At 41.0% G+C, this 14,309-nt stretch overlaps 1 protein-coding gene across 4 annotated transcripts in view; it reads right to left on the bottom strand.

The window, feature by feature from the left end:
* Positions 1-34: 34 nt before the first annotated feature.
* LOC113655053 overlaps positions 35-14,309 on the bottom strand; it is an 82,866-nt gene continuing 68,591 nt past the window's right edge. The window contains exons 1-5 of one of the 4 annotated variants that reach the window (XM_027165331.2): positions 6,377-7,131; positions 5,869-5,934; positions 1,470-1,784; positions 1,044-1,346; positions 35-746 (exon numbers count right to left, since the gene is read on the bottom strand). In XM_027165331.2, coding sequence (XP_027021132.2) covers positions 616-746; positions 1,044-1,346; positions 1,470-1,784; positions 5,869-5,905 — 786 coding nt within the window. In that variant the 5' untranslated portion in view covers positions 5,906-5,934; positions 6,377-7,131 and the 3' untranslated portion in view covers positions 35-615. Of the gene's footprint in view, positions 747-1,043; positions 1,347-1,469; positions 1,785-5,868; positions 5,935-6,376; positions 7,132-14,309 lie in introns of those variants that run through there. The other 3 variants (XM_027165332.2, XM_047817273.1, XM_047817272.1) reach the window with 3 other exon arrangements.

Raw genomic sequence — 14,309 nt, 5'->3', positions numbered from 1 at the left:
CCACATTAACACTGTCACATAAAACAAAGCTATGGAAACTTTAAAGATGTGTAATTTATTTAAGGGTTTTGTAAAAATACATGAGCTTGTTTTAACTTGAGATTATTTTTTTAAATACATGTTTTAAAGTATTAGGTTTGAGAGAAAAAAGAATATTCTTTACAAAATAAATCATTATATAATTACATAGATAATCAAATTGTTGAACACAAATAAAACATATCACCTCAAGTCAAGTTTGGTTTATTTTCATTTTTCTTTATACCTTGTAAACAATATAACAAGATGCCATGTCTCCAGTATCAAATTCAACAATTCTACTATTTGTACTAGTATTGCACACAGCATTCTTTTGCTATGTACCTGTGAAATGACAATAAAATCTATCTATCTATCTATCTATCTATCTATCTATCTATCTATCTATCTATCTATCTATCTATCTATCTATCTATCTATCTATCTATCTATCTATTACAGTACATAAGAAATGCAAATACACAACAGTGTGAGATGAGAACAGAACAATAAACACACAGAATAAAAGGAACACATAGGACAATACAGTGATGTACAGGAAAGCTAAAGATCCTGCAGTCTTGGATTAAATCTGGTTCAGTCTCTGTATTTTCTCATAATGTAAATGATCAGGACGATGATGTTGATCACTACAGAGATAAACAATCCTAGCCGTACAAACCATTCTGAAACTGGGGCGCTGTTGGTGGTTGTGAATTGTTGTTTCCCTAAATAAAAATATAATAATTTGATTATTTATTAAGACATTTTCAAAGCTGTAGACTGAGAAGGTGTATAACTTCAACACTAAGAGACATTTTTGTGTTGTTTGGATGTTAACACACTACCTGACATGCATGGAGACTGTTCTACAGTACATCAGTATAAAAATCGTACAAAGTGGGACTTAATTTACAAATAAACTCTACACTAGAATGTTCACTCAGCTCACAGGAACTTAATGAAACCTTTAACTTTCAGTTCATGAGGTCTGTAAGTATCATTAGAATAAGAGATCTATTTACCTTCTACCTTCAGTAACACAGCTCGTGGTTCTCCGTCCTGAGATTCATCGTGGATGAGACACTGATATAATCCTGTATCAGACAGGTGAACTGGACTGATGTAAAGAGAGAGATCACCGTCTAGAAAGCCTTCTACTGACATCGTGAATCTGTTTTGTTTAGTCATCCATCTGTTTGCAGGAGTGTACAGCAGGACCTCGTGTCCATCTTTCTTCCACTTTACATCTTTAACGACTTGTCGAGTGTCTCCGTAACACGGGAGAGTGACGTTCTTCCCCTCGAAAGCCTTTACAACTGTCGGAACTTCCGGATAAACAAAAACAAATCAGGTTATTACAGTTTAGCATTTAATGTGGCTCGTCAGACTTTACTACAGACATGTTAAGAATGACAGAATGTTCTGCTGATGACAGCAAGAGCACTTACTGTTAACTTTCAGCTTTACTTCTGTCACTGATTTTTCATTACAGCTGCACATGTAAGAGCCTGCATCAGTGTAGGCTACTGAACTGATCATCAGGGAGACATTTCCTCTGCTTGTATCTCCTGGTAGTGTAAATCGTTCCTTAAAATTCTCTTGTTTTGAACAAATCTGCTGAACAATGACAGCTTTGTCAGGAATGAAGCGGCTCCACCAAACCACTGGACAATATCCTGAGCAGTTACACGGGAGGGTCAGGGCTTCATTCACCATCGATTCTATGACGATGAAGGCTTGGCACTGCGGCATCAGCAGGTAAACTAACAGATCAGCGAATAAATCAGAAAAGATATTTTGAATATGTGACACACCATAAATCCATCATTTAAAGCTGTTTCTTTTGGAAAACAATGAGTACATTGTTCAGGTCGTCTAAGCCTGATTGATTCAGTGCAGATCTGAGCACAATTGCTGTGTTCATATATGTTATAACAAGGTCCGTGACGTCGCCCAGTATGGCGCAACCGGGGCCCCACCCTGGAGCCAGGCCCGGGGTTGGGGCTCGCATGCGAGCGCCTGGTGGCCGGGTCTTACCCCACGGGGCCCGGCTGGGCTCAGCCCGAAGGAGCGACGTGGGGCCGATCTCCTGTGGGCCCACCACCTGCAGGAGAAACCGTAAGGGACTGGTGCAATGTGGATTGGGTGGCAGTCGAAGGCGGGAGCCTCGGCGACCCAATCTCCGGACACGGAATCTGACTCTAGGGACATGGAATGTCACCTCGCTGGGGGGGAAGGAGCCTGAGCTGGTGCGGGAGGTTGAGAGATACCGACTAGAGATAGTTGGGCTCGCCTCCACGCACAGCTTGGGCTCTGGAACCCAACTCCTCGAGAGAGGCTGGACTCTCTACTACTCTGGAGTTGCCCGCGGTGAGAGGCGGCAGGCTGGTGTGGGCTTGCTCATAGCCCCCCAGCTCAGCAGCCATGTGTTGGAGTTCACCCCGGTGAACGAGAGGGTCATTTCCCTGCGCCTCTGGGTCCGGGAGAGGTCTCTCACTGTTATTTGTGCTTATGGGCCAAATGGCAGTGTAGAGTACCCGACCTTCTTGGCGTCTCTGGGAGGGGTGCTAGAAAGTGCCCCGACTGGGGACTCCGTCGTTCAGTGACACCTGGAGGGGCGTGATTGGGAGGAACGCCCCCCCCGAACTGAACCCGAGTGGTGTTCTGTTATTGGACTTCTGTGCTAGTCACAGTTTGTCCATAACAAACACCATGTTCAAGCATAAGGGTGTCCATCAGTACACATGGCACCAGGACACCCTAGGTCGGAAGTCGATGATCGACTTTGTGGTTGTTTCATCTGACCTCCGGCCGTATGTCTTGGACACTCGGGTAAAGAGAGGGGCGGAGCTGTCAACTGATCACCACCTGGTGGTGAGTTGGGTCCGATGGCAGGGGAGGAAGTTGGACAGACTTGGCAGACCCAAACGTACTGTGAGGGTCCGTTGGGAACGTTTGGCAGAGCCTCCTGTCAGAGAGATCTTCAACTCTCACCTCCGGCAGAGCTTCAACCAGATCCCGAGGGAGGTTGGAGACATTGAGTCCGAGTGGACCATGTTCTCCACCTCCATTGTTGATGCAGCCGCACGGAGCTGTGGCCGTAAGGTCTCCGGTGCCTGTCGTGGCGGCAATCCCCGAACCCAGTGGTGGACCCCGGAAGTAAGGGATGCCGTAGAGCTGAAGAAGGAGTCCTATCGAGCCTGGTTGGCTCGGGGGACTCCGGAGGCAGCTGATAGTTACCGTAGGGCCAAGCGAGCTTCAGCCCGGGTGGTTGCAGAGGCAAAAACTCGGGTCTGGGAGGAGTTCGGTGAGGCCATGGAGAAGGACTATCGGTTGGCCTCGAAGAAATTCTGGCAAACCGTCCGGCGTTTCAGGAGGGGGAAGCAGTGCCCTGCTCACACTGTTTACAGTGGGAGTGGGAATCTGCTGACTTCGACTGGTGACATCCTCAGACGGTGGAAGGAGTACTTCGAGGATCTCCTCAACCCCACCAACATGTCTTCCATTGAGGAAGCAGAGGCGGAGGGCTCGGTAGTGGACTCGTCGATCCCCCAAGCTGAGGTCACTGAGGTAGTTGAGAAGCTCCTCAGTGGCAAGGCACCGGGGGTGGATGAGATCCGCCCTGAGTACCTTAAGTCTCTGGATGTTGTGGGGCTGTCTTGGCTGACACGCCTCTGCAACATCGCGTGGCGGTTGGGGACAGTGCCTCTGGACTGGCAGACTGGGGTGGTGGTCCCTCTGTTTAAGAAGGGGGACCGGAGGGTGTGTTACAACTATAGGGGTATCACACTCCTCAGCCTCCCCGGAAAAGTCTATGCCAGGGTACTGGAGAGGAGAATTCGGCCGATAGTCGAACCTTGGATTCAGGAGAAACAATGCGGGTTTCGTCCTGGTCGTGGAACACTGGACCATCTCTATACCCTCACCAGGTTGCTGGAGGGTTCATGGGAGTTTGCCCAACCAGTCCACATGTGTTTTGTGGATCTGGAGAAGGCACTTGACTGTGTCCCTCGTGATGGCCTGTGGGGGGTGCTCTGGGAGTATGGGGTCCGGGGCCCTCTGTTAAGGGCTGTCCGGTCCCTATATGACCGGAGCAGGAGTTTGGTTCGCATTGCCGGGTGTAAGTCAGACTTGTTCCCGGTGTATGTTGGACTCCGGCAGGGCTGCCCTTTGTCACCGGTCCTGTTCATTATTTATATGGACAGGATTTCTAGGCGCAGTCGGGGGCCGGAGGGAGTCAGGTTTGGGGACCACAGGATTTCGTCTCTGCTTTTTGCAGATGATGTTGTCCTGTTGGCTTCTTCAAATCAGGACCTTCAGCATGCACTGGGACGGTTTGCAGCCGAGTGTGAAGCGGCGGGGATGAGAATCAGCAGCTCCAAGTCCGAGGCCATGGTTCTCAGCCGGAAAAGGGTGGCTTGCCCTCTTCAGGTTGGTGGAGGGTTCCTGCCCCAAGTGGAGGAGTTTAAGTATCTTGGGGTCCTGTTCACGAGTGAGGGAAGGATGGAGCGGGAGATCGACAGGCAGATCGGTGTATCTTCCGCAGTGATGCGGTCGATATACCGATCTGTTGTGGTGAAGAGAGAGCTGAGCCGCAAGGCGAAGATTTACCAGTCGATCTACGTTCCTACCCTCACCTATGGCCATGAGCTTTGGGTCATGACCGAAAGGACAAGATCCCGGATATAGGCAGCCGAAATGAGTTTCCTCCGCAGAGTGGCTGGGCGCACCCTTAGAGATAGGGTGAGGAGCTCAGTCACTCGGGAGGAGCTCAGAGTAGAGCCGCTGCTCCTCCACATTGAGAGGGGTCAGCTGAGATGGCTCGGGCATCTGTTTCGGATGCCTCCTGGACGCCTCCCTGGGGAGGTGTTCCGGGCATGTCCAACCGGGAGGAGGCCCCGGGGAAGACCTAGGACACGCTGGAAAGACTATGTCTCTCGGCTGGCCTGGGAACGCCTCGGTATTCCCCCGGAAGAGCTGGAGGAAGTGTCTGGGGAGAGGGAAGTCTGGGCATCCCTGCTTAGACTGCTGCCCCCACGACCCGGCCCCGGATAAGCGGTAGAAAATGGATGGATATATGTTTAAATAAACCGAACCAAGACACAAAACTCAACAGGCTCCAGAAACACACAGTCCAGACTTTTGAGAATGTTAAAGAAAGATCTCACACAAGTCATTAGAACTTTCTCTGAAAGAAACACATACACACTGCTGCTTAGGTGATACTTTGAACTTTATTCCATCGATCCCTTCTGTGTAATGAATATAAACCTGAAACTAAAATATATTTCAGTAAACAGAGCAGTTCTACTGTGGACGTGGACTATTGGATTAGACTTTAGATGTAGATGTGAACATAAAGACATTACAGTGTGATTACTGGACCAACATGACTTAAGGATTTTTAAATGATATGTAACTTTAAATTATCTTAAGATAACACTTTTTTCTCTCTCTTTTATATAAGTCTAAAGAAAGAGAAGTCTCATGTTTAAGCTTATTGAAAATATTTTTAACTACTTACTTTTAATTTCTTTTATTTATTTCATTCAGGCAATAAAACACTACACACATACTATAAGGAGCAGTTCTTGATAGTCACTTAGACAGAAGCTTAAATATCTTTAATAGGTTTAATGAGAACCCAGACAGAACCCCATCCAATCCAACATGTCTCTACTCTTGTCTTATATTCTTAATCTCTCTTGTCCAAAACGCCACCATACAATATTCTGGATCCCACTAGAGGTTCCATGGTAAAACACAACTAGGGTAAACAACATCATGTCAAGAAATGTTTAATCTGTCATCAGTGTTTAATACAGAACTATAAACAGTAACACTTACCCATCACAATGATGCCAGGAATTAAAAGCCACTTCATGGTGTTTCAGAAAGTCCTATAAGAGTTACCTACAAGAGCAGCATGATGTAAAGAAAAGGAAACTTTATAGCTGATGCACACACACACACACACACACACACACACACACACACACACACACACACACACACACACACACACACACACCACACACATGCACCTTATAGCTGATGCACACACATATACTGTACACACACACACACACACACACACACACACACACACACACACACACACACACACACACACACACACACAAACATTATAGCTGATGATCTATGAGTTAACTGAGTGCATCTTAAAAGACTTAAATAAAGATTAAATAATCATCACACATAAAGATATATTATCTGACACCACATTGACTTTACAGCTGTAAAGTTACTGTGTGTCTGTTTATACTTAAGTGTTACTACAATTTAACAACACAAACAGAAAAAGATTAAAAAAAATGAATGAAAAAAAACTTACCGATTCACAATTAACGTTTCAAAACGTTTCTCAAACTCTTTTTGTGTGCAGCACGAAGCAGGTAAGAGCTTTACCTTTAGATCACAGGTTCATACGAGACTTCTGTAGGAGGATGTCACTTCTTGGAAGCGCTTTTAATACGAACGGAGAAATTCTCCGATTCTAAACGGTTTACTCCGCAAGTTGGCCAATCAGAGACAAGAGACAGAGATATGCAAAGAGTATTCAACAGTGGACAGCCACACCGGATGCGAACAAGAAAACTCACCGCATGTTCCTTGACATGACAACATACGCTAACATAATACCATACTATGCTGCTCAAAATGAGAAATCCTGTAGCTGACTCCGATTCTGATTCGAGTGACAATGAATCAGTGGAGTCGATTCTGCACAACAATTCATGAAAAGACAGGAAACGAGATAGAATACAATAAACAGTGCATTATTAATTAAATATAGTATAATACAGCTGCCAACTGTTATGTTCTAGCTATTATGTTTTTCCTGCTGAACCAATAACTCTAATGGTTTATAAACATTCCTATAACGTATTTAATATCAGACATATCATAATATCACTATTTTTAAATCAGACATCCCTATGAACATTATTATCAAGGTGTTTTACACATACAGTGATCGATCATTGGCGTCTGGTTGATTTTTTATTTGTGTAAATAGTGAGCTTTTTCCACTCAGCATCTCAAGACTAGCGACATTTCCGAATAGCGACAGTGTTGAATCGATTCTGAAGCTTCAGAGTCAACTCACGAATCACAAATACCTGGGACCAGGTCTAAATACTAGCTCTTTTTTTAATCCAATCCCAGTCATTTTTAAGATTTATTTGTTTCAGGGAATAGAGAAAAAGTAATAAACAGATTTATTATGAGCTAATCATGGACTTCAGGAGAGAGAGAGGGGGCACACACACGCACACGCACATGCACACACGCACACGCACATGCACACACACACGCACGAGTGAGCGAGCGACACAGCTGTCCGGACCTAGGGGAAGTTCATTCTACCTTGGTGCCAGGAAAAAAAAGGGTATTTTAGCATACTTGGAGTTTCCCATTACAGATATCTTTAACTCAGTTGTAGATATCCGCAATGTGAAATGTGGATATCTACAACTAAATTATGACCATCCATAATTCCGGTTAGAAATATCTACAATTTAATTCTTACTAATCACAATTCCAGATATCCTCAACTCCCCTCAATTAAAGATATCTATATTGTCTTTTTGAGATATCTTAAATTTAGTTTTAACCAGTCAAAACTAGATTATAGATATCTGGAACTGAAATTGTTACTAGTCAGAATTAAATTGTAGATATCTCTAAACGGAATTAGGGATAGTCATAATTTAGTTGTAGATCTGTTAACAAGTTATAGATATCTTCAAATGAATTTTGATTAGAGATATCTCAAATCAGAGATATCTTTAACGTTCATTCATCCTAGTAAAAATGTAATTACAGATATCTTGAAATAGAGTTTTGACTAGACAAAATGATATCTGTAATGATGTCACTGCAAGTAGGAGGAGGGTCTTGTTGTAGGTTGTAGGAGCTTGTTATAGCGGTGATTGCTGTTAACCCACGGGATAAACTCATTATAGTCTGAATAGTAAACATAGTAATAGTAATGAAATAGTAATCAAAATAGCGTTCTATTTCATGGCATTTTCTAATTATTTTATCTACAACAGCAACCGCCATTTCTTCTGCTACATGTAAACTAGCTCAAACGATTTGTTTGCTGGGTGAATATCCAATGGGAAGCCTTGCATTAGCAACATGATGCACACGATACTGACCAGTCAAAATGATGTTTGCAACACCTACAACTTTAATCCTGCCTCACTCAAACACAAACACACACATACACACACTCGCACATACATACACACTCACACATACACACTTACCCATACACACACAGACACATACACACAAACACACACACTCACACGCAGACACACATCAGTGAGTTGTCGTGTGAACGTGTCTCCAGCGTCAAGTCCCTGAGGATCCACATCTCAGAGGACATCCTGGACCACTAACACCTCCACCTGGTCAAGAAACATCACCTGTCTTGCGTTGAATAACGTTAAATACAGATTCGAGGAAGTCATCAGTGCAGCACGTGTTCTTGTTGCTTTGTTAATCTCCTTTCCAGGTACTTTTACCGCTGTGTGACTGTAATCATCTTGCATCTGCATAACAGACTGACATGGAAATAACACAGCCGCAGACCACAATGATGAGTGGTTTTCTTACCCAGCATTTTTAAAGACTCCTCTTACTCTGCCCACTGTTTATCACTTCCCTTTTAGGTGCTTTCAACAAGATACCCCAAAAAACTTTTCCCTTAGGTCGGTCACCTTACTAAACGCTGCCTCACACCCCGACCCCTGTATATTATATCAGTATAATATATAACACCCTGTACATTATGTCTATAGCACAGAACCTGTATATCTTGTCTATAACATATTCATCTGTATATTATACTGTTTTATTGTAAATACTGTACATCTTGAACTTGCTTCTTATTGTACTTCTTATTAGATGCCAATGTCGTGATGAGACAAAGGCGAGTGAAGATCCAAATGCAGTTTTAGAGTTTTAATAATCCAACACACAAAACAGATACACAAACAAGCAGGCAACACAAGGCAGAACACAGAGCGAACAGCCAACGGGAACAGCCAACGGGAACAGCCAACGGGAACATATAATACAATACAATACAATAATATTTTCTATGAAAAGTAAACATCCCTGTGACCCGAGAAGTTCGGATAAGCGGCACAAAATGAATGAATGAATGAAAAATAAACATTTAGATATTATCCATTGTTTCTCTGTCTGTACTTGTACTGTGAACAATGGCAAAGCTGACAGAGAAGAATTAAGTACATTTAAATGCCAAACATTCTGGGTTTTAAATGAACCCTTTTCTGAGATGCAAACACAAAAAAATTAAACTTTAAATTAAATTGAAACTTTTTTTTTAAGTATCAGAACTAAGGCATACATTAAAATAAATAAATAAATAAATAAATAAATAAGTAAATAAATAAATAATAATAACACACACACACACACACACACACACACACACACACACACACACACACACACACACACACACACACACACACACACACACACACACACACACACACACACACACCTTATAGCTGATGATCTATGAGTTAACTGAGTGTGTCTAAAAAGACTTGATTAAAAAATCATCACACATAAAGATATATTATCTGACACCACATTGATTTTATAGCTGTAATGGCAACGTTTATGGCCCTAGTCTGACAGAATTTTCCATGAAAGCACATATAAACACTCATGATATTTAAAATGTCCACTACAATGCCAAACTGAGAGAGACAGAGAGAGAGAGAGAGAGAGAGAGAGAGAGAGAGAGAGAGAGAGAGAGAGAGAGAGAGAGAGAGAGAGCGAGCATGGTGAAAGGGGGGGGTGAGAGAAGGACACACATTAGAGAGTCAAAGAGACTCGGTGCGTCATCTTTAATGACTGTTTTGTTGCATCATCTTTGTTCCACTTTGCACTTTCCACGGTTGGGTTGAGGGGTAGCATTAAGGACCAAGGCTTCTACAGGACGTTTCTCGTGTGTTAGAATGTGAATGTTCACTGATATGTACATATGTACATGTGTTTCATCCTGAAGATTCACAAGTCAATTGTTCACTGTAACTGAATGAAAAGTTATTTTTGCAGCATTGATTTGCTGTCTAGTTAACAGGTAACAACTAATCATATAAAAATAAATATTGTTTAATTTCTTTTGCATTCAATTGAAGTACTTCAGGAGGTCACCACGTAATATTACTATACCTGAAGACTACCCTTGTGGATGGCTTGTGTCCAAACACAATAAGTTAAAAATAACACATGCACACATCAGTGTGTAAAGGGACTAAAAAGCTTGGGGACCAGCCCTGGGAATGTAATAACAAATTACTCATTTTTCTAAAAGAATCAGGAATATACCATAAAACATAGAATAAATAATAAATATATAAATAAAAAAAATTGTAGGTACAGGAAGCCCTGAGGAAATTTCCTATGCACCTAAATAAGTTGGTTGTGACTCGTCATATAAACTGAGACAGAGTTAGACATGAATGTTTGCTGCGTTCTTTAACAGAATATTATACAGAAGTGAACCTTAAGGATAGGTTACAGAGAACCAGTACAGCAAACAGACTGAAAGATGGCTGTTGCAGCAGAACAGAAATCCCCTCCAGAGCCGTTCGACTTCTCTAACTTTTACCGAGATGGAGTAGACGGTCCGAGTGCTTTCGTCTAGCATCTGGATTGAGTTCAAAGCCAGAAGTTTAACCCAGAAGTTTAACTAAGATGGGAGACGAAGCAAAGCAGTCAAAGAGGTTTTTGCTCATCATGACATACCGGAAGAAGTCTCCGACAACGGACCACATTTCGTATCACATACACCCCGATAATTTGTACTGGAAATGCAATTTCAAACACACCACAAGCAGCTCCTGATATCCTCAAGCACATGGAGAGTCTGAACGAGCTGTACACAACTCTTCCACAAATACAGAGAAAACTAGATCCAGAGGGGCCTGACTTTCAAGAATTCAGAAAACAAAAAGAGGACGCAAGAAAACACCAGGCGATGTACAGAAAGATCAAAAAGTGTGGCTTGCCACAGAGAAGATCTCTGGAACTGTGTACAAACCTGCTCAGACCCCAAGATCATACATTATGGGGACTGATAGAGGGGTATTGTGGAGAAATAGGAAACACCTTCGTCCCATTGGAGGCGTTTCTAGAGCAGACAGGGTTTACAAAATCCCAGAGAGACTGAACTTATAGTTAACTGAGTAAGGGACTAAACACAAGGACAGATGGATGAATGAGAGTGTCACGTATTAAAAAAAAGGGAAATGTTAATGTTAATATAGGTTGAATATTATAATTTGGTTTTGAGAAAGAAACTGTTATATTGTGTTAAGATAAGGTTATAATGTGTTCTTTGAAAAGAATAAAAATGTAGGAGGGAAAGATAATAAAATGGCGATCGCCATGTGAGTTAGACATGAATGTGTGCTTCTTTAACAGAAAATATAGAATAAGTGTATAAGAATGAGAGAAAAAGTGCAATAAAGGGGAAACGTGTAAATCTTTTACTGTTACTGAACATAAACCTCTAACTCAGTAGTTCTCAACAGGGTAAAAATACAAAGATCTTTATTTTAATCTTTGGATTAAGAATTAGAGCCTGAAGCGGTTTGTGCTTTTGGTCAGTTGCATTTTATTTACTTTATTACAAAATGAAAAAAACAAAAAAAAAAACAAAGTGAAAAACACAAAATAAAAGCATTGAAAAATAATGTCTCTCTTTTATAGGGAAAAAAGAGAGATAAACAGGTTTATATTAATAATACAAACAAGAATGTGTGCAATCTAGTGGTTCAAATATTCCATACAGAACTATTTTAACAAAAAACCTGCATGTTAAGGTGATTAAAATACACATTCAAATTATTTCAATTTAATATGAATAAGATCCAAAATATGACTTTTAAATTATTATAAACAATCATTAAAGACAATCACACAGGTGTGATAGTCGTCAATGATTTGTGCTGTTCCTATTCCGTACTGGGGGTGGCGCTGTTGAGCGTATATACGTGAACTAGGTAGGAAGTTCGCGCTCTCTAGCCTGCGTTGTCAGGCGCAGGTTATTCCCGGTCAAGCACCCAAGCGGAGCCTTTATTAGTATAGCCTTGGTAGACGACCGGGCCTTTGTCACCAGCCACGAGTCCCTTTACAAAACACAGCTATATAGCTTGTACATGATAGAACAATAATCATGGTGTAGGATCATGGTGGAACACATAACAGTACATAAGATTGCAGCATAAATTGCAAATAGTGTGAGATGAGAACAGGACAATAAACACACAGAATAAAAGGAACACACAGGACAACAGAACAGTGATGTACAGGAAAGCTAAAGATCCTGCAATCTTAGATTAAATCTGGTTCGGTCTCAGTTTGCACTGTTCTCATAATGTAAACAATCAGGAACACTGTTGGTGGTCATGAATTGTTTTTGCCCTGGAAAAAAATATATAAATATATATATTATTTGATTATTTATTAGGACACTTTCAAAGCTGTAGACTGAGAAACTGTAGAACGTCAACACTAAGAAACATTTTTGTGTTTGGATGTTAACACGCTACCTTCTACCTGTTCAATAGTATCAAGCTCTTTATACATGTCAATAAGTAATATCTAATTGTTCTCAGACGAACATCTTCTGAAATAAGATGTCTGTCGTTAATTAAATCTAAAATGAATCTTATTATGTTACCGATTCATCAGGTTCTAATCAATTTATATGTTAATAAAATTCAAAGTAGACTGAATAAGTTGCACTTCAGTAAGAGCGGCATTACTGCTGCATGAGGAAAGGGTGGTTCTGCCAACACATGACTCAAGCCAAGTGCAAGCACACACTTCTGTCTGCTTCCTGCAGCGTCAGACATTGAATGACTGATACAAAAAGCGTTGTATGGAATTAATTTACTGCTGTAAGACATTGCAAACTACCATGTGCATGTGTAACAGGTCTGTTCTTTACTGTGGCAACACCACAAACTTATATAGACACATTAATAACATGATAGAGAACTCTGAGCTGCAGTAGAAATGCAGGAAAGTTGTTTAAACAGAACTGCACTGAAACAGAACCCCACCTGCACTGAAACAGAGGTCACTGGCAGAATCCTTTCACCTTCAGAGAAGCAAAGAATCCATGCTACTGTAGGAAGTGTGCTGCACAAAAGTAAAATCTCTAGACTAGATGTTGTAAAAAACAGTGCTGTTCTCACAACAGACAAGAGCCACAGATACTTATTTAACTGTCTCATGCCATAGTGTTAATGAGAACTTTCAAATACAAACTTGTCCTAGAAACAAGTAGCTTTTCAGGAGAACACAATGCTGACAATATTTGCTCAGAATTAAACAAGCTAACAAGCTAGCTGCTGAGCTGTCAGCACAACGCAACGTCGTTTTAAATGTATCTAAACCTTTTATGGTCTTGCTGTCAGAACATACAGGGAGTTTATAAGCCAGAGAAGAAGTGCAATAAAAGGGAAACATGTAAAACTTTTACTGTTACTGAACATAAACCTCTAACTCAGTACTTCTCAACAGGGTAGAAATAAAGTATTAAGAATTAGAGCCTGAAACGGTTTGTGCTTTTGGTTAGTTGCATTTTATTTACTTTATTTTTCAGAAACAATAGTGTGCACTTTGTTTATAAAAAAAGCCAGAGAAGGTTAATGAAATACCCTTTTCTGCCCTCTATTTTTTAAGAGTCAAGACAAAATGAAAAAAATCAAAGTGAAAAACACAAAATTAAAGCATTACTAAATAGTAAAAATCTACCAGTGCATTCTAGTGGAAACAGTACATACAGAACCAGTTTAACAAAAACATAAGCAAAAAAAAAAATAAAAATCATCTAACACAAATATAAATGTTCTCTACGTTTCAACATATTCATAATTTGATCAGCAGTTTTTGGCTTAGACTTAGGACAGAATGTCTTGTCACTTTTGTACCTCTAATAATCATCATAAAAGCATATATTTATACAGTACCTGCATGTTTAAATATGGTTTAAAACAAAGAAAATAAAACACTTTTGGTGGTTCCAGCATTTCAAAATCTTTTTCAGTAGAAGTTGAATACAAGTAAACTAAAGTAAATGTTAATTAAGTCATTGTGTAGACGTTTAAATACTGTTGCGTTTCCTCTTCATTTAATATGACTGTTTAAGTTAAAACAGGAGGCATTAAATAAACATTAATCAATGTGCAAGCAGCCAC

Source organism: Tachysurus fulvidraco, chromosome 8 (assembly GCF_022655615.1).
Source record: "Tachysurus fulvidraco isolate hzauxx_2018 chromosome 8, HZAU_PFXX_2.0, whole genome shotgun sequence".
Classification (NCBI taxonomy): domain Eukaryota; kingdom Metazoa; phylum Chordata; class Actinopteri; order Siluriformes; family Bagridae; genus Tachysurus; species Tachysurus fulvidraco.
This window is presented reverse-complemented; position numbering and strand designations above follow the sequence as displayed.